Source organism: Terrapene carolina, unplaced genomic scaffold (genome assembly GCF_002925995.2).
Source record: "Terrapene carolina triunguis isolate 2854851 unplaced genomic scaffold, T_m_triunguis-2.0 Scaffold66, whole genome shotgun sequence".
NCBI lineage: Eukaryota > Metazoa > Chordata > Testudines > Emydidae > Terrapene > Terrapene triunguis.
Genome location: NW_020664417.1, coordinates 19,407,508 through 19,429,297, shown reverse-complemented (window position 1 = coordinate 19,429,297; position 21,790 = coordinate 19,407,508). Strand labels below are relative to the sequence as shown.

At 44.0% G+C, this 21,790-nt stretch overlaps 1 protein-coding gene across 1 annotated transcript in view; it reads left to right on the top strand.

Annotated features, from left to right (window-relative positions):
- TTC29 (tetratricopeptide repeat domain 29) overlaps positions 1-21,790 on the top strand; it is a 193,257-nt gene that overhangs the window by 83,795 nt on the left and 87,672 nt on the right. Inside the window, exon 7 of the mRNA XM_026648148.1 lies at positions 14,996-15,087. Within this exon, the coding sequence (XP_026503933.1) occupies positions 14,996-15,087 (92 nt within the window). The remainder of the gene's footprint in view (positions 1-14,995; positions 15,088-21,790) is intronic.

The window sequence follows — 21,790 nt, the reverse complement described above, 5'->3', positions numbered from 1 at the left end:
GTGAATCACTGATAACTAGTCTCTGGGAATGGTTTACAAACCAGGTATGCATCCCCCTTATAGTAGCTCCATCTAGGTTGTATTTCCCTAGTTTGTTTACAAGAAGGTCATGCAAGACTGTATCAAAAGCCTTAGTAAAGTCAAGATATACCACATCTATCACTTTCCCCCTATCCACAAGGTTTGCTACCCTGCCAAAGAAAGCTATTGGGTTGGTTTGACCCGATTTGTTCTTGACAATTCCATGTTGACTGTTACTTATCACCTTATTATCTTCTAGGTGTTTGCAAATTGATTGCTTAATTATTTTCTCCATTATCCTTCTGGGTCCTGAAATTAAGCTGACTGGTCTATAATTCCCCAGGTTATCCTTATTCCCCTTTTTATATATTTGCCCCTTTCCAGTCCTCTGGAATCTCACCCGTCTTCCATGACTTTTCAAAGATAATCACTAATGGCTCAGATATCTCCTCAGTTAGCTCCTTGAGTATTCTAGGATGTATTTCATCAGGCCCAGGTGACTTGAAGATGTCTGACTTGTGTAATTAATTTTTAACTTGTTTTTTTCCCAATTTTAGCTTCAGATCCTACCTCATTTTCACTGGTGTTCACTATGTTAGACATCCAATCACTATTAAACTTTTTGGTGAAAACAGGGAGAAAAAAGGCGTTTAGCACTTCTGCCATTTCCACTTTTTCTATTATTATTTCTCTGCCTCATTGAGTAACGGGCCTCCCCTGTCCTTGGTCTTCCTCTTGTGTCTAATATATTTATAGAATGTTTTCTTGATACCCTTTATATCTCTAGCTAGTTTAATCTTGTTTTGTACCTTGGTCTTTCTAATATCATATTCCTACACTGCCTACTTCCTTGTGAGAGGACATCAAGGTGTACCTGTTGAGGTATTATGACAGATTCTCCAGTGTTGCAATATATTTGTTTTATATTGTTGGGACTCTACTGAAATCAGTGGGGTCACATTGCTGTAAAATTGGAGTAACTGAGCAATGGATCTAGTCCACAGTGCCTATCATTATGGACTGTTATTGGGATGAGGAGACCTTCCTCTAGTGTTCCTGAAACATAAGCTCCTAAATGTTCAAAGGATTGTGTGGGGTTTTAGCCATACAGTTGTCATTGATGTTAACAGGATTCAAGTGGCTAAAATCATTCACCTTGCATGTACTTACAACTTGTAAGTTTAGGAGAGCACATTTTAGTAATATAATACTTAGTGAATAAAATTGGTATGGTTTATTCTCTGAAGCATAAGGGTATGTGTGTGTTGTTTGAACAGTTTTACAGTTTTACTATATTTGGTGCTTTAGTATCAAGCAAAAAACTTGTTTATAAATTACAAGCTTTCATGTTGATTCAGAATTAAAGATAGACAAAAAAGTGATTCAAATGCATTATGATGATGTGCCTCCCTCTTTCTCAAATGTACAACCATAACTAACTTTTTATTTGGCAAAGGACATAAGGGTGACCACTTCAGCCCTATTTTGAGGATTTATGTGGTATATAGACTGAGCTTGCTTTCTGCACAAAAAAGTGACTTTCAGCCACAACAGACCTGCTAAGACCCAGGGAGAGAGATGTTGTTCTCAGAACCAGCCTTTCTAAACAGAAATGCTGTTCACTCAAATATTCATCCTGTCCTGTGTCTTAACATAAGTCTATGTCCAGTGATTATCCTGGTAAGAGTTTGATACTCACTTGCAGTCTGCTGTTTTAAAAAATCCTAGCCTTGAGGCTTGACACTTGAGGCAGTGTTGTGGAGGAAATGATACGTACGGGGAAGGAAAGATCAAAGTCAAAGATAATTCCAAGTTTATGGAAAACATAGGTATGAGTAGGAAACTTTCCCCACCTGTTGTAAGATGCAGTCCACAGGCACTGTGTATGATCAAAACTCATCCTCATTTTGCGATTTGACATTCAAACAAATACATTAATAAGAAGATAACCTAAAGCCAAGTCCAAGTTTTCTCTCCAGATTTGGCTGCTCCTAAGGTGCCTAGATAAGAGCTACTCATCCCACAGCCTTTCTGTCTCAGACCCAAGATCTCTGCCTTTTTTATTTCCTCCCGCTAGTGTTCTCTCATTGTTGGCAAGGGTTGTGGGTCACATTGACTTTAGCCCTAGTGTGCAGGGCAGATTACTAACCCTTTCTTGCCCTGATCCAGTATGGGATTTGTCCACCATATCACAGGAGGCAAAAGAGAGGTCTAAGTTGGTAAAGGAAATGTATTTGTGTTTGAGGCTGCTTTTCTTGCTCAAAGAAAGCACTTAATGTTTTGAGTCATATAGTTGCAGGAGGTTGAGATAAAGGCATCAGTATACTTGGTCAGCACAGGCTAAGGCCTGGTCTACACTAGGCTTTTATGTCGAATTTAGCGCCGTTATATCGAATTAACCCTGCACCCGTCCACACCACGAAGCCATTTAGTTCGACATAGAGCCCTCCTTAAATCGATTTCTGTAATCCTCCACAACGAGAGGAGTAGCGCTAAATTCGAAATGGCCATATCGAATTAGGCTAGGTGTGGATGGAAATCGACGGTAATAGCTCCGGGAGCTATCCCACAGTGCACCACTCTGTTGACGCTCTGGACAGCAGTCCGAGCTCGGATGCTCTGACCAGCCACACCCCGGGAAAATTTGAATTCCTTTTCCTGTCTGGGCAGTTTGAAGCGCAGTTTCTGTTTGGACACCGTGGCGAGCTCAGCAGCAGTGGCAGCAGTGGCAACGATGCAGAGCTCTCCAGCAGAGATGGCCGTGCAATCCAATAGAAAGAGGGCCCCAGCATGGACGGATCGGGAAGTCTTGGATCTCATCGCTGTGTGGGGAGATGAGTCCGTGCTTTCCGAGCTGCGCTCCAAAAGACGGAATGCAAAGATCTATGAGAAGATCTCTAAAGCCATGGCAGAGAGAGGCTACAGCCGGGATGCAACGCAGTGCCGCGTGAAAATCAAGGAGCTGAGACAAGGCTACCAGAAGACCAAAGAGGCAAACGGACGCTCCGGATCCCAGCCTCACACATCCCGTTTCTACGAGGCACTGCATTCCATCCTAGGTGCGGCCGCCACCACTACCCCACCCCTGACCGTGGACTCTGAGGATGGGATATTGTCCGCGGCCGGTTCCTCAGCGGACGGGGAAGAGGAGGAAGGAGATGAGGAGGACGAGGCAGTAGACAGCGCTTACAACGCTGATTTGCCCGACAGCCAGGAGCTCTTCATCACCCTGACAGAGATCCCCTACCAACCCTCCCCAGCCGTTACCCCAGACACAGATTCAGGGGAAGGATCAAGCAGTAAGTGTTTTAAATATCCAAACATTTATTTACAACATAACTGGCATATTTAAAATATTAACAGTAGCTAAAGTGCTTTAAAACATGTAAACATTTATTTGCAACAAAACAGGAAGATTGAAAATATTAACAGTGGGTAAAGTGCTTAAAAACATGTAAACAGGAAAGTCAAACAAAAGGGGAATCAGTGCAAAGTGTATCATGATTACTCCGTCTTTGGGCGCCTCAATATATAGTCCGAACCATTTTAAAAAAATCTCACAATGTCCGCTTCATGATTATAGTGCCCAAAACCCTGCAGTCATTTGTCCCTCCAAGGGCACCTAAGCCAAGAACTGGTCAATGTAACCGGGGATCGAGGCGACATCCTCCGGGGAGAACTCCTCATACACCTCCTGCAGGTGTTTTTCAAGCCTCATCAGCAGGTTCCTGGGCAGGGACAGCTTATTAGGCCCCCCGTGGTAGGACACGTTTCCCTGCCACAACGCCAGCAGGTACTCCGGGATCATGGCCTTGCACAGCAGTGCAGCAAATGGCCCCGGTTTCTGCAGGCTGTCCCGGAGCATCTTCTCCTTCTGGCTCTCGGAGACCTTCAGGAGGGTGATGTCAGGCATGACTCCCTGCTGTGAATTAGGTAGGGGAAAGTTAGTATTGGGACTGCTTGCCCGTCCCTTTACAGAACTGCAACCGCCGGTTTACAGCCACGCGGTTTACAGCCGCGAGGGGCTGGGACAGGGCCAGAGTTCATGCTTGCAGGATTGCTGCCAGCAGAGACTCGCATTGCTTTCTATGTGAAAGGAGGCCAGTGCCACTCTTAAAGTTTTAAGCGGCCACAAGTCTACGGCTTACCATGTTTGCCATCTAGACAAAGTCCGGTGTCCTGCCCTGCTCCTCAGCTCGCCACAGCAAGACCGCAGGCACTGTAGGCGAGGGCCGAAAATTCGACCTTGTCCTCAGTGCGCGTGTGATAGGTGCTCTGCATGGTCTTGTTCACAGAGAAAGACTATGTTCTCTGTTCACAGATACATTGCTCTGTCTCAGGAATTCACTCCCTTTTTCCAATTCCCACAGCCACATCTGCCCAGAGGCTAGCGCACATTAGGAGGAGGAAGAAGAGGACACGGGAAGACATGTTTGCTGAACTAATGGAATGCTCCCGAGCACAGGCAGCCCAGCAGACACAGTGGAGGGAGAACTTGTCCCAAATGCACCGGGCAAACATTGAACGGGAGGAGAGGTGGCGACAGGAGGACAGGCAGGCTACTCAAACGCTGCTTGGACTAATGAGGGAGCAAACGGACACGCTCCGCCGCCTTGTGGATGTTCTGCAGGACCGGAGGCAGGAGGAGAGAGCCCCGCTGCAGTCTCTCTGTAACTGCCCTGCCCCGCCACCAAGTCCCATACCCCCCTCACCCAAAGTCCAAACACGGAGGGGTGGAAGGGGCCGGGAAAAATTTCACTCCACCCCTGCGGACTGCTCTACCACTAGAAGGCTCTCATTCCCCAAAATTTGAAAAGTCCTTTCCTACCCGCCTCACACAAGACCCCGTCCAAGTTTCACCCCCCCGTTCCATGTGCGGTTGTTAATAAAGAATACGTTTCTGTTCATTTCTGTTTCCATCCTCTTCTTTTGGAGGGGAGTCTGTCTGGAGGGGGGGGAAGGGCCTTGGTCATTGGACAGGACAGTCACCTTTAGCAGGGGGCAGGTGCAGCAGCAGGGCACATATACAGTGCAGTGACTAGTTATCCTGGTCAGTCTGGGAGGTGGTTTTCATGTTCTGTGTGGTGGGGGCGGTGGTGTTGCTCTGTGACTTGGTGGCGGGGGAGGGCAGTTACAGATCTTATGCAGCGGTCCTTACCCTGGATCACAGAGCCGCGCAGCAGGGGATCTGTAACCCTCCTCCCCCTGCAAGACAGTCACATAGCCGACACATACACGCAGTCCCGGCCAGGAGGGCTGGCAGGCTCCGTTGAAACAACCAGTCCACCATCGCGGAGCCTGTCATTCCTGGAGTTTAGAAGCATCATTTGCATCACAACCCTAAACCCGCTCCCCGCCACAGTCTGCGTCCCAGGTTTAAAACATTCCCGTGAAAACAGTAATAAAGACAACGGTGTCCATGAACAAAACAGAACAGATTTTATTTTTTGGGAAGGGGGTGAAGGGGGTATGTAATTGGAGAGGATAGTCGACGGCAACTGGGTAAAGAAACGGGGGCAAGTTCAGCTTCTGTGTCCACAAACTTAAAAGTCAATGGGTACCCTGCTCAGCCTTGAAACTGGCTTTCAAAGCCTCCCGGATGCACAGCGCGTCCCGCTGGGCTCTTCTAATCGCCCGGCTGTCTGGCTGGGCGTAATCAGCAGCCAGGCTATTTGCCTCAACCTCCCACCCCGCCATAAAGGTCTCCCCCTTGCTCTCACACAGATTGTGGAGCACACAGCAAGCTGCAATAACGATGGGGATATTGGTTTCGCTGAGATCACAGCGAGTGAGTAAGCTTCTCCATCTCCCCTTGAGACGGCCAAAAGCACACTCCACTACCATTCTGCACTTGCTCAGCCGGTAGTTGAACAGTTCTTTTTCTGTGTCCAGGGCGCCAGTATAGGGCTTCATGAGCCAGGGCATTAGCGGGTAGGCTGGGTCCCCGAGGATCACTGTAGGCATCTCCACATCCCCAACAGTTATCTTGTGGTCCGGGAAGTAAATACCTTCCTGCAGCCGTCTAAACAGACCAGAGTTCCTGAACACGCGAGCGTCATGAACCTTGCCCGGCCATCCGACGTAGATGTTTGTAAACCGTCCCCGATGGTCCACCAGTGCTTGCAGCACCATTGAAAAGTACCCCTTTCTATTGATGTACTGGCTGGCCTGGTGGCCCGGTCCCAGGATAGGGATGTGAGTCCCATCTATAGCCCCACCGCAGTTTGGGAATCCCATCGCAGCGAAGCCATCTATGATGGCCTGCGCGTTTCCCAGGGTCACTACCTTTGACAGCAGTACCTTGACGATTGCCTTGGCTACTTGCATGACAACAACCCCCACGGTAGATTTGCCCACGCCAAAGTGGTTCGCGACTGACCGGTAGCTGTCCGGCGTTGCAAGCTTCCAGAGGGCTATGGCCACTCGCTTCTGGACAGTCAGGGCTGCTCGCATGCGGGTGTCCTTGCGCTTCAGGGCAGGGGACAGCAACTCACAAAGTTCCAGGAAAGTCCCCTTCCGCATGCGAAAGTTTCGCAGCCACTGGGATTCATCCCAGACCTGAAGCACTATGCGGTCCCACCAGTCCGTGCTTGTTTCCCGGGCCCAGAATCGCCGTTCAACAAAATCCACATGCCCCATTGCAAACGTGATGTCCTCGGCGCTGGGTGTCGTGGTTTCTGACAGCTCTGTGCTACTCTCCGACTTCAGGCCCTCACTCCGCTGCCGTAGCCTCCTCGCCTGATTTCTCTGCATCTGCCTCTGGGAAAGGTGTATGATAAGGTGCGAGGCGTTGAGAACGGCCACAACTGCAGCGATGGTCGCAGCGGGATCCATGATCGCAGTGCTGTGGCGTCCGCGCTGTCACTGATCAAAAAGTGCGCGAACTGATTTCCCGCCGGCGCTTTCAGGGAGGGAGGCAGGGCGGTAGTGACTGACGGATGACGACAGTTACCCAAAAGCACCCTCGCCACAATTTTTTACCCAGAAGCCATTGGGGGCTCGACCCAGAATTCCACTGGGCAGCGGGGACTGCGGGAACTGTGGGATAGCTGCCCACAGTGCACTGCTTCCAATGTCGACGCTTTCCCTGGTAGTGTGGACTGACAAAGTCGAATTACTGTCCTTAGTGTAGACACACACGTTCGACTTTCTAATATCGATTGCACATATTCGATTTAACTAAAATCGAACTACTCTCGTAGTGTAGACATACCCTAAGAGACTTATGACAAAATCAACGCTTCAATTATGATTTTTCTTCCATTAATTTTACTTCATATTTTCTTTTTCAGTGGTTCAAAACAAAGTGAATATAGCTATATCCTCTTATTTTGAGAACTGTACAATAATTTAATCAGTTCAACTGCACATAGAATATGAACTCATTCCACAAGATTCCAAAAGTACAAAAGTATCAACCTTTATTTGAAGAGATGTTATAATGGACCTAGCAACATCAAGTTCATGCATTTCAATAGTCTGCCTTCCTCAGAACCTTTTGTACAAAGCAAATTTTTAAAAACCCACTTTAAACCCCTCCAATAACTCTAAACCTCATAAACCCTACCTTCTGCTCTTTTGTTTTGTCAGCAGGAAATTCATCAATCAAACTCATGCAGGTACCAAATAAACCTCTGTAATGTACATTAGCAGTATAGATTATCCTGTCTAGTCCAGTTTGTTATATCATTTATATATATGCAAACACAAAATGTGAGAAAATAGAACGTGCTTGCATTTTCCTTGCAAAGGAAATTACCAAAAGTCATGCTAAGTAGTATGCAATGCATAGTATTTTATCATAAAATGCATTTTTATTTCATGCTCTCAAGTAAAAATAAAGTAAAATCCATTTCTTCGCTGTACTTGTAGTAGTTGACTAAATTCTGTGGGTATTTCAGCATTGCAGCAGATATACACAAATGTACAGTTACTGTATGGCCTTCCAACCCTATTGACTTATCTCCTCCATGATTGTTGTGATTTCATAGCCACTGAACATTCTGTTCTAGACAACCATGTCCTCAGCACAGATTGGCTAAGAAGGGGAGGGATAGCTCAGTGGTTTGAGCACTGGCCTGCTAAACCCAGGGTTGTGAGTTCAATCCTTGAGGGGCCACTTAGGAATCTGGGGCAAAATCAGTACTAGGTCCTGCTAGTGAAAGCATGGGGCTGGACTTGATGACCTTTCAAGGTCCCTTCCAGTTCTAGGAGATAGGATATCTCCATTTATTATTATTTATTTATTATAAGAAGGAGTGTAGCTAGCAGCGGAATTATTTCCTTGACATGATTCCTACAAATAAGCTATTGCCAAGTGACAGATCAATTTGTATAAGGAAGGATAGTGTGAATTTCTCTAGGTCTGAACAGACGTGTACACATTTAAAGACAATGAGAACATTGTTCCCTCCTCCAAATGCCTACCCCAGCTCCTTTGCTAATGTTTGACCCTTCCTCGCTCTTGCCCACTATCAGCAGCCAACTGGCTTTCCCAACCCTGGCTCAGCCCTTTCCCCTTCATCCTCTGCTTGACTCATCAGTGTCTTCTCCAAGCTATGGCACCCCAGTAATCACCACGTTCAGCTGCAAGTCCCCTCACTGGTGCGATCCCACCAGGCTCTAACCAGCTACATTCTCCTCGCACCACCACCCCACTTTATCAACATCCCTCACATCCTACTTGTTTTATTAACTTACTATCACCTAACCAAACTACTGGTCCCCTTGTAGAGGTATACAAGGGCTGGATTAAAGCGGTCTGTGCTATAGGCACACCATGATATGGACTTCCCTGTAGCATGGGTCAGCCACATGGGGACCCCTTCACTTTCTAGGCGAGACAACAGGGATTCCCCAGTATTTACCCCAGCAGTCAGAGTGTATCTGGGTGGGTGGATGGGTCAGGACTTCTGCAGTGATATTTTCTTGCCACAAATACTCTCCTGGGTGGTGTTGGCAGGATGCCTCCCATCAAAAAAGTAGGTCTTGGAGTTAACACCCTGTTGTGAGATGCATGAGGCTCCTCTTCTCAGAGCTGGTTGTTTCAGGCTAACTGCAGACTCTGGCATTGGTAACACTTGAGTCATGTTTTCAAGCTTGTCTTTACAACCATGAAGGCCACATGCTTTTTTCTAAAATAAAAGTTACAATTTTGATGTAATCGTATGACTCCAGGACCTGGGGTTCTGGCATGAGTCTATAGTGCCTATATCTTAATCTGTCTCTTTAGGTACACAGTACCTCCTGATGTTTTCCCTCCCCAGCAGCTGTTAGTGAAACCTTGACAATAGATGAGGCTCTCAGGCGCCATTCACATATTCCGCTTGAGTGAACACTGGGCACACAGAGAGTACAGGGACAATTCCACGTCTCCTTTCCTTTGAGGATTCACCTCATTATGTGGTAGATCTGCAGTGGCAGAAGTTGGTGAAACAGTCTAAGGTGGACCCATACAGTATATCTTGTCTGTTCCCTTCTTCATGTTCATGATTTATTTGGTCTATTTTTCTGCAGATCTTTTATGTGCAATTTGGTATTGCGTACACAAATATTTATCTCTTAAGCATCCTGTTTTGTGAAAGGGTTACAGTAAAGTAGGCCATATTCATCCCACTAGGGCAGGCATACTTCTCAACTTGCCAAGTCCCAAATATGGGACACAGTGGGCCAGATCCTCAGCTGGTACCAATCAGCTTCAGTGGACCTATGTCACCAGCTGAGGCTTTGGCTCAGTGTGGGACCTTGACCCAAAATGAGGGACACAAAAAAACTTATTCAGACAGGAAAATTAAAATTCTACAGGATTAGTTCCTTTAGTGTAAATAGCTCTTTCTGTAACCTCGGTTGCATGAGTCTTTATTTTGAATAGCTTTAAATAGTTTTCAACAATATAAGTGACAGCATACCGAATTTGTGTGGAATGTTTGTAACTTTGGGACCAAAATAAGTAACGTCCCTCAAATGGGGGACATTTGAGAATTATGAGTGCCCATTGCACCTCCTTGTACAAGCAATGGCGTCAGCAATCCAGGTGGGAAAACCATTCTCTGGGGAGTGCAAGTGAGGTTACAACTTCTGCCTTCTCTAAGGATTTCTTCCTAGGGGGAGCAGCTTTACTTTCTTTTGAGAGTTACCAGGGCTGGCCTTACCACGAGGCGAACTGAGGCAGCTGCCTCTGGTGCCAGAGGGGGGGGGGGGGTGCGACGCCACTGGGACCCAGAGTGTAGAAAATTGTATCTGCTGCTGGTGCATATGCATTCTCTCTGCTCTAGATGCACAGAGATGGTGGAGTGCTGTGCTGGAGGAAGGAAGGCACATGAGACATAACAGGCAGGCAGGAGAAAAGGTGAGAGGGAATAACAGAAAGCAGCAGGAGCTGAAGGGAGAGAGAGGAGGAGGAGCCTCTTATGTACCTCTCTAGCACCCCTAGGAGCCTGGACTGATTAACACCAGCTTCTCAGGGAGCTTCCTGTTTCCTGCTGCTTCACTGAACCTACTTGAGGAGAACAGGCAGTCAACTGAAGTAGTAGGAGCCAGTTAGTCCCTTAAGATGCTGATATCTTCCCTCATTCAGGCCCTGCTACCAGCCTGCTTATTTGTCGCCTTCAATTGAGTGTTGAGAGCCACTATAGCTGGCACAGAACAGCAGTCATGAGTGAAAGAAGAAAACACCCTTCTGGGGCAGCATTCAGAAAAAGAAAGAAAGCAAAGGAAGCTTTTCTATCTAAGCAGGAAGGAGCTCCCCTGAGATACATAGACACAAATGTTCACGGTGGGCCTTCTAGCCCCAGTGAGTATGTGAGTGGTGAGGAGATGCCTGATCTTCCAGTTAGTCAGAGTGCAGGTGACCTGGCAGCTACTGCAACATCTATATCTCCATCTCAAATGGATGTAACCATGCACATTCCTGAAGAAAAGTGTAGATCAGAAAAGAGTGTGGTGGAGGCGCAAGAAACAGCTGCTGCTGAGTTTAGTTCCTTAAGTCTAGATGATCCAGGACTGTGGACCCACTTGAGCAGTAGCCTGAGTGACTTCCTTGTACGTCATGGGCCACAGCAAGTGAAAAATGTCATGTTCCCCAAAGACAATGAAAATAGAAGTTTCCATCCAACACATTACTGGTGTGAAATCCCCAATGGTGACAAAGTGGAGAGGCCATGGCTTATGTACTCAAAAATCTAGAATGCTGCATACTGTTTTTGTTGCAAACTCTTCCAGTCTAATGTTCCAGCCACATTGGGTTCTACAGGAACAAAGGACTGGAAAAATCTGACTAGAAATCTGGCATGCCATGCGAAGGCAGCAAATCACTAGAGAGCATTCCATAGGTGGAAAGAGCTTGAGATGAGACTAAGGTTAAAGGCCACCATAGATGATCAGCATCAAGAGAAGATTGCATCAGAGTCTCCTTACTGGCAAAATGTTCTGAAAAGGTTCATTGCCATTGTGAGAACGCTTGCTACCCAAAACGTAGCACCGCGTGGCACTTCAGATCAGCTGTATGTGCCAAACAATGGAAACTTCCTTAAAATTGTACTCCAGGAGCATCTAAGAAGAGTCACCACCCAAGAAATGTACACACACCACTACCTTGGAAAAACAATTCAAAATGAGATCATACAGTTACTGGCAACAAACGTCAAACAGAAGATTGTGGCAGATCTGAAGTCAGCAGGATATTACTCTGTTATTCTGGACTGCACACCTGATATCAGCCATATGGAACAAATTACTTTAATGGTGTGTTTTGTAACAACAACAGAACCTAGTGAAAATGTCCCTGCAATGGTGACTGTCGGTGAGCATTTTCTAGAATTCATTGACATTGGTGATACTACAGGAGCTGGTATGATAAATGTGCTTCTTAAAAAGCTGGAAGATACGAGAATTGCGATAGCTGACATGAGAGGTCAGGGCTACGATAATGGTGCCAACATGAGAGGAAAGAACAGAGGAGTGCAGACACGGATCCGAGAGTTAAAGCCTCGAGCTTTTTTTGTCTCATGCAGTTCTCGTTCATTGAACTTGGTGGTCAGTGATGCAGCATCAGCTTTTAGTGAGGCTGCTGAATTTTTTAATGTAATTCAAAGCATCTATGTATTTTTCTCTGCATCAACTCATCGATGCCAAATTTTGAAGCAACATCTGGGAACATCCTCTCTGATACTGAAACACTGAGTGCCACACGATGGGAAAGTTGAGTGGAGGCGATAAATCCTATCAAACACCAAATTGGGAAGATAGATGATGCCATAGTTGCCATTATGGAGGATAATGCTATGACAGGTACTGTTCATGGGAGAACAGTGGCAGAGGGAAATGGAATCACCAGAAACATACATAAATTCAAATTTCTGTGTGGCTTAGTGTTGTGGCATGACATACTGTTTGAAATAAATGTTGTAAGCAAGAGACGCCAAGGTGTTGACCTTGATATATCTGGAGCAATAGACCAACTGGACAAAGCAAAGTCATACCTACAGTCTTACCGGTCAGATGAGGGATTTCAAAACGTTCTGAAGAGTGCACAGAAGTTGGCAGAGGAACTTCACACTGAAGCTATTTTCCCACCTATTCAAGAACACAAGAGTCACCAAAAAAGAAGACCTTTTGATTACGAGGCACCGGATGATCCCATAAGAGACCCCAAAAAACAATTCAAAGTTGAATTCTTTAACCAGGTGCTAGATTGTCAAATACAGTCAGTTGAAGAACGTTTCATGCAGCTCAAGGAACACAGCAGTATATTTGGGATGTTGTATGATATTCCCAAACTCCTCACTATACCTGAAGAAAACCTACACCAGCAATGCAGGACACTAGAGACAGTGTTGACATATGATGACGTGTGATATTCATGCGAGTGATTTAGGTGATGAACTGAAAGCCCTTTCAAGATACATTTCAGCAGGAACAACTCCAAAGGCTGTTCTGGAATATATGTGCACAAATAAAATGACCACCCTCTTTCCAAATGCTTTTGTTGCTCTGCGCATACTTCTAACACTTCCTGTAACAGTTGCTAGTGGAGAACGCAGCTTCTCCAAGCTGAAGTTAATAAAAACACGTCTATGCTCCACAATGGCACAGGAGAGGCTGGTCGGCCTTGCAACCATCTCAATAGAGCATGAGCTGGCCCAGACTGTGGACCTTCAGGAAGCAGTTCAAATCTTTGCAATCAAGAAGGCACGGAAAGCACCACTTTGATTATTCAAACAGATAAAAATGCCAATGTTTACTATGCAGACAAGAAAAGTTACATTTGCTGTTCATGCGTTTGAAAGTTAAGTGTTACTTAAAATTTTTGAACAAGGCATTTAAAGTTGTTAGTTCTCCTTTACTGGGGTAGGTAGCAGAGCAGTACCATGAGAGGAGTATAACAGGAAGAAGGCAGAATTGAGACCTTTCAAAGTTTTGGCCCAAGCGAGGGGGCATGGGGCGTCATTTGAGCTCCCCGCCTCAGGTGCCAAAATGTTCTTGGCCAGCCTTGACAGGACCCCCAAATTCTTTAATTCTGCACCATTGAAGACTTTAATTTGAGCAAGCACTCAGTCAAGAGAGAATTCCAAGCTGGTGCTACGAGCCTTATGACCAGTGTCATCTGTTCTCTTTTTGACATCTCATTTGCTTCAATGCTTCAATTCACAATGCTCTTCATATTCAGCAGAATTACTTCCTGTATTTTGAAGAATTGAAGCTCTGTTGATGAGGTACTGAAGAGGAAATAGTGCAGAATACACATTGGCAAATGTTGCTTTCCAGTGCATACATAGTTTTGATGACTCAAAAATAGAATGAGAATCCATGGAGGGTTGGATCAACTACCCCTACTCAGGCCTATACCAGACATGCACAGTAGACAACAAGAAATCTGAGTGGTAGAAGCAACAATAGGAGTGCTGAAATCCATGCTCACTGATGCTTGGCACACAGATGTTGTTCTTCTTTGAACCCTCTACTTTACTTTACCAGATGAAGAGAGATGGGCTCTTAATACAAAGTGCCCTTTCTTTTCCCACAACATAAACTGCCCTAGACAGGCATCGTGGGGTAGGTAAGGTGCTGTCATATGTCCCTTTACACCTCCCATCCCCCTTCAGTCTGGTAAATGACATTCACTAATCCTTTCTTGGAAATGTGCAAAAAGGATTTCCATAGATAGTCTTTGGAGATTTCCTGTGTCCTCATGTGTGTAATAGGCTGGGTCAAGGAACAAAGAGGGAGGGAGGAAAGAATTGGATTTCATTTTATATGCCTTCTCTCCTCATCCCCATTGAAAAAAAATGGATGAAAAAGGGAAATTATGCAATACAGATGATGTCAGTGTTAAATTAAATTAAGATCATATGTTTCTTGGTGGCAGCTGTAATCCTTTGATTATAGAAGAGGTCATGTTAATGGAGTACATTCCAAACAAGTATTAACAAATTGCTTGTGTGCTGGAATAATTAGTAGTGCATGTAATGAAATGATCTACAATATTCTTTTCTGATTAACCCTTGCTTAATATACAGCCTACAATTTATTCAATTTCCTTTGTCTCAGAACTGTACCAAAAGCAGAGTTCTCATAATTAGTGTTTTAAAGAAACACTGAAATGCACATTTTCTATCATATCAAAATATATCACATATGAATGCAGAATGCTGTCTTAAAATATTGACTCATAGATTTCTTTAAAAATATGCACAGCTCCTAAAATCTATTAAATTATAGATAAGCAAATTATTTTGTAAATCGCATATTTGTTTGGTTTTCTGTAGTACCAAAAGAGTGATTTAAGGAAATTGGACATCCTTATGTTTATTACTTGTAATTGTTGCATATACAAAAATGAAATAGTGATAAAAAGTAGCACTCTGTAGATAATAAAAATGGCATGTTAGCTCCTTGTATGGACAGATTGATTCTAAATCAAAAGCAGTAATGTTTGATGTTATTCTTTTATTGTTTGTTTTTTCCTGCCTCACAGACTCTGAACACCTACAAAGAAATCTCCACAGAACTGTGTGATATTGTTGGCCTAGGTAGAGCATATCAAGCTATAGCCAAGGTCCTGGTAAGGTAGGTTAGCACATCCTTGTCTTGCTGTCAGTGCAAATTCATTCAACTGTGAAAGACTTAAATTGTTAGAGGTCTGTCAGTTCCCATTACTGACTGCTTAAATTTTAAGCAGTGCCCTTCTTCCAGTAAGTGACCCTTTCATCGTAAGTTATTTTAAACCAGCACAGTTTTTTAAAAGTGCATGATCAAAGCTTTTCCTGTCTTTTTTGTTTGTTTGTTTGTTTTGTTTTTATATTTTCAAAAAGTTAGGAAAAGACCTTGCTGAAAGACAGAAATTCAGTCATATTTTACAGGTTAAAAGGCAGAAAGCCTAGAAAAGTATAGTATGCTCCAGTAAGTGTGCCTCAGTGTAACCTTTCAAGAACTCTTCTTAATAGAAGTTTCCATTTATTGTTCTACCTCACTTTTTCCATCGAGACATTTGTGTTTTGAGCATGTATGGGTAAACAATTTGTTGCAAATATAATTCTTCTCTGTTGTTTCAGTCCAGCATTTTGAGCCTTTAAAAGCCTCTGCCTGATGGATTAATTTGAAATTAGAACTTTTACAAAAATCATTGATACAAAATAATATAATGCAATTAAATATGATCAATAAAAGCAAGGAAATTCCAATTTAAAGTTTATGGATTGTCCTTGACTCATTCTGTTGTGCGTAGGTATTGCAGGATACATGATGTATACATACTATTCCAAGACTCCAACAATATCTGCACAAATCAGCCTTTATGGGAAAGAGAGCACTTGTACAAGGCAGGGATGGAGAGAGAGGGCTGACCAGACAAACACAACTTACATTTCCTTTCTCATCCTGGTTGCCATCAAAAGGTCCCAGCTTTGCCTACAATGAGCACTTTCATAAATTCCCCCATTATTTCTCTATCACCAGTGCAGCACCACCATTGCTAACAACAATGGGAGAGCTGGATCTGACTGTCCACTGGTTCTTTTACCACTGTGCCATCTAAATCTGCTCTGAGCAGGGGAAAACTTGCTGCCTGACTTACATCAGCCAGACTTATCTCTAGCAGTCCCTTTACTGCCAACAACCCTATTTAGAACTGGGCTCTGAGCAGAGGAGAGAGTATCATCCTGTGACTCTGTGGAGGCAATACACTTGGAGAACAGAGTTACTATTAAGTAACTCCTTTATCTTTTTTGTGACATCTGGTTAAAAAAAATTAAAGCACCTAAGAAATTTAAGCCCTTAGGTCTCATTTTCAAAAGTGACTTAAGCACTTAGCCTAAGGCCAGATCTACACTATAAACTTACATCGGTATAATTGCTTTGCTCGGGGGTGTGAAAAATCCATACCCCTGAGTGACACAGTTATACTGACCTACCCCCAGGTGTAGACAGCGCTATGTCAACAGGAGGGCTTCGAAATAGCTACCACCTCTTGTGGAGGTAGATTAATTATGCTGATGGGAGAAGCTCTCCCATTGGCATAGTATCATCTTCACTGAAGCATAACAGAGGCCACAGCTGTACCAGTGCAGCTACCCCGCTGCAGCGTTTTAAGTGTAGACCTACCCTTAGTCTCATCGAAAGTCAGTGAGTCTTAGACTTCTCAGTCTTTTAGGTGCTTTTGAAAATTTTACCCATTGTCTCCACAGAGCTCCATTGTAGGAGACCAGCTAGCACTGACTCCCTAACATGAACTGAGAAGTCCTGCTAACTGAACAATGACTATGGCATTGCCCTCCTGAAATCAGCATCAGTTCTTGATGCAGTGTTGAGAGACTAGTGACTCATGAAAGTGTGAACTGAATTTCAAGATTTTAGATAATGGCACACTGCAGATTCTTGCCATTGATGCTGCTACCTCCCTAGCTCAGTGTTTCCCAAGATGTTTGGTACACAAACATCAGGTAGGTTATAACATGATTGGATGCGTGGTTTTATCCACTTAAACAGCTTTAGAGCTGAGCTGTCTTCATTGGTAGATTTTTCTCCAAAGTCCACAAGTACTCTGACTTGCTAAACAACTTCATTCTGATTAAGTAGTAACTAGAAGCTCTTTTATCATTCATGGTATGTACCCTCTCTTCCCCAGCATGCCTATGGGGATTCTGCGGAAAATACAGACATTGATATAGACTGAGGTGAAACTCTGATACTGTTTTTTCAGAAATTTTGGGCAAAGCCTGCATATCACATTGTCATTGTGAAATGTAGTATAAGGTGGAAGGGTCATCAGGTCCTGCAATTCCAAGGCCCCCTGGCTGACTTAATGGCCATGAAGAATGAGAACTTCAGCAAGAGGGTGGTACAGACCACAGGATCCCATAAACTTAAAGGGCTCTTCTGTGAATTTGTGTAGTGCCACAAGTGCCAAGGATCAGCAGAATCCCAAATGGGAAGAAACAGGTCTGTAACATCCCTTTAATAAATATTCTAAGAGGGGATGGTTACATTCCATGATATAGGCAGATATAACAGCTAAGTAGATGTTAGTGGAAGCTAATGACAGCCTTAATACCATCAGAAACTAGAGAAATTCTAAAATAACTGAAACTGGCCATAAAAATGGGTCCAGGTCTTTTTCTTAAGGTAACATTTTAAATTGCCTTGCATGGAGACAGGTTTCAGAGTGGTAGCCGTGTTAGTCTGTATCAGCAAAAACAATGAGGAGTCCTTGTGGCACGTTAGAGACTAACAAATTTATTTGGGCATAAGCTTTCGTGGGCTAGAACCCACTTCATCGGATGCATGAAGTGAAAAATATAGGAGCAGGTATAAATACATGAAAGAATGGGGGTTGCTTTACCAAGTGTGAGGTCTGTCTAACGAGATAAATCAATTAACAGCAGGATACCGAGGAAGGAAAAATAACTTTTGAAGTGGTAAGAGAGTGGCCTATTACAGACAGTTGACAAAAAGGTGTGAGTAACAGTAGGGAGAAATTAATATTGGGGAAATTAAGTTTAGGTTTTGTAATGACCCAACCACTCCCAGTCTTTATTCAGGCTTAATCTGATGGTATCCAGTTTGCAAATTAATTCCAGTTCTGCAGCTTCATGTTGGAGTCCGTTTTTGAAGTTTTGTTGTTGAAGAATTGCCACTTTTAGGGTCTGTTATTGAGTGACCAGGGAGATTGAAGTGTTCTCCTACCGGTTTTTGAATGTTATGATTCCTGATGTCAAATTGGTGTCCATTTATTCTTTTGCGTAGAGACTGTCCGGTTTGGCCAATGTACATTGCAGAGGGGCATTGCTGGCACATGATAGGATATATCACATTGGTAGATGTGCAGGTGAACGAGCCCTGTATGGTGTGGCTGATGTGGTTAGGTCCTATGATGGTGTCCCTTGAATAGTTATGCGGACAGAGTTGGCACCGGGGTTTTTAGCAGGGTTTGGTTCCTGGGTTGGTGTTTTTGTTGTGTGGTGTGTAGTTGCTGGTGAGTATTTGCTTTGGGTTGGGGGGCTGTCTGTAGGTGAGGACTGGCCTGTCTCCCAAGGTCTGTGAGAGTGAGGGATGGTCCCTCAGAATAGGTTGTAGATCCTTGATGATGCGCTGGAGAGGTTTTAGTTGGGGGCTGTAGGTGACGGCTAGTGGCATTCTGTTACTTTCTTTGTTGGGCCTGTCTTGTAGTAGGTGACTTCTCGGTACCCTTCTGGCTCTGTCAATCTGTTTCTTCTCTTCACCAGGTGGGTATTGCAGTTTTAAGAACGCTTGATAGAGATTCTGTAAGTGTTTGTCTCTGTCTGAGGGACACCATCAAAAACCAGTAGGAGAACACTTCAGTCTCTCTGGTCACTCAATAACAGACCTAAAAGTGACAATTCTTCAACAAAAAAACTTCAAAAACAGACTCCAACATGAAGCTGCAGAACTGGAATTAATTTGCAAACTGGATATCATCAGATTAGGCCTGAATAAATACTGGGAGAGGTTGGGTCATTACAAAACCTAAACTTAATTTCCCCAATATTAATTTCTCCCTACTGTTACTCACACCTTTTTGTCAACTGTCTGTAATAGGCCACTCTCTTACCACTTCAAAAGTTATTTTTCCTTCCTTGGTATCCTGCTGCTAATTGATTTATCTCGTTAGACTGACCTCACACTTGGTAAAGCAACCCCCATCCTTTCATGTATTTATACCTGCTCCTGTATTTTTCACTTCATGTATCCGATGAAGTGGGTTCTAGCCCACGAAAGCTTATGCCCAAATAAATTTGTTAGTCTCTAAGGTGCCACATGGACTCCTCGTTATTTTAAATTGGTTCCATTTGGCCATATAACACCTCCTAGTGGATGGCTTCTGGACTCTAACAGAATAGCTTTGATCTCTTTGGACAAGCATAAATCTACTTGACCTTAGAAATCTAGCAGCAATACTGTCAGTAGAAGTGACTTAAGATTTGAGAGCATTCCCTATTCTGCTCAGACAAAGTATCATGACTGGATAAAGATTAATGAGAGCCAATAGTTCCAAGAACCAGTTTTGCCCAGCCCAGATGATCATGACTAAGATCACTCTGGATCTGTTTTGTTGAATCTTCCTCAATATTACGTGGATGAGGGGAAATGAAAGACAGGTGTAAAGGAGCGCTTTCCCCAATGTAAAAAAGGGCATGTGATACACATTGTAGGTCCCCATTCACTCTCACACAGAACTTTGGATGCTTATTGTTCTGACCTGTGTCTGGATGACCCCACTGGAAAATACTGGATGAGCCAGTGAAGGTTTGAATGACTTCCCATCATGATTCATAACCTTTAGAAAGGCAGATTTCTACCGACTCAGAAAAATAGTAGGCAAGGTCCTATGGAAAGACCAATTAAGAAGAAAGGGAGTCAAAGTCAACATCAAGCTATTCCGATGCAGAGGAAAGATAAGAAGAGCCACAGGAGGTCAGTGTGGCTGCACAAGGAGCTTCTAACTATCTAAAAACCAAAAGGGCTACATACAGGAAATGGAAGGAAGGGCATGTCCTCAAGGAAGTATACATGGAAATAGCATGAGTGTGTAGGGACAAAATCAGGAAAGCCAAGGCAAAGAATGAGTTACATCTGGCAAGAAATGCTAGAGACAACAAGAAGGGGTTCTTCAAATATGTAAGACGAAAAAGAAAGATCAAGGACCGTGTGGGATCACTGCTCAATGGAGAAAATGAGCTGGTAACGAAAGATGATAGGAAGGCAGAGCTGCTCAATGCCTTCTTTGCTTCAGTCTTCTCCCCAAAAAAATAACAGGTGATCAGACAACTAATGAAGTCAAGGGAAGGAATGCAGTAAATATGGGATAAGTAAAGAACACATCAGAGATCTTCTGACCAATTTGAATGAATTCAAATCAACAGAGCTGGATGCTATTCACCCAAGGGTACTGAAGAAATTAGCAGAAGAAATCTCAGAGCCACTAGCAATAATATTTACAAAGTCATGTATGACAGGAAAGATTCCAGAAGGCTGGAAAAGGGCTAATGTTGTGCCCATCTTTAAGAAGGGGGAAAAGGAGGAGCTGGGGAAATATAGATGAGTCAGTGTGACTTCAATACCTAGGAAGCTGCTAGAGCAATGTATAAAACATTCCATTTGCAAATACCTGGCAGATGAAGAGGTAATCACTAGCAGCCAACATAGATTTACCAAGAACAAATCATGCCAAACCAGCTTGATTTCCTTCTTTGACAGGGTAACTGATTTGCGGTAGATAGGGTGAATGCGATGGAGATAATATACTTGGACTTCAGCGAGGCTTTTGACACAGTCCTACATGACATTCTGATAAGTGAGCAGGAGAAATGCAGGCTCAACAGCACTACCATTAAGTGGATACATAATTGGTTAAACAATCGCAAACTGAGAGTCACTGATAATGGAATGATGTCGGGTTGGAGGGAGGTTTCAAGTGGGGTTCCACAGGGGTCTGTTCTGGGTCTGGTGGTGTTTAACATCTTTATTAATGTCCTGGATTTAGGAATAGAGAGCATACTGATCAAGTTTGGAGATGACACAAAGCTAGTGGGGGTTGCCAATACTTTGGAAGATAGAGCTAAAATTTAGAGAGAGCTTGATAAATTGAAGAACTGGGCTATAGACAACAAAATGAAATTCACCAAAGATAAATGTATGGTGCTACACTTAGGGAAGAAAAACGAAATGCACAAATATAGAATGAGGGGAAACTGGCTTGGCAGCAGCACTGCTGAGAAGAATCTGGGAGTTGTGGTGGATCACAAACTCCACGTGAGTCAGCAATGCAATGCTGTTGCAAAAAAAGCAAATGCAATATTAGTTTGCATTATCCGAGACATAGTATGCAAGTCCCGGGAGGTGATAGTACCACTCTACTTGGCGCTGGTTAGGCCTGAGCTGGAGTACTGTGTCCAATTTTGGTCACCAGTGTATAGAAAGGATGTAGAGAAACTGGAAAGGATCCAGAGGCGAGTGACAAAGATGAGCAAAAGGATGGAGTGCAAGCCTTATGAGGAAAGGCTGAAGGAACTGGGTACGTTTAGTTTGGAAAAGAGAAGGTTAAGGGGGGACATGATAGCAGTACTCAGATATGTGAAAGGACACCATAAAAAAGATGGAGAAAAGTTCTTTTTTGCCACAGAGGGCAGGACAAGAGGCAATGGGTTCAAACTACAGCATAACAGATTTAGATTAAATCGCAGGGAAAACTTCCTAACTGTAAGAATAGTAGGACAATGGAACAGACATCCTAGGGAGGTCATGGAAGCTTCTT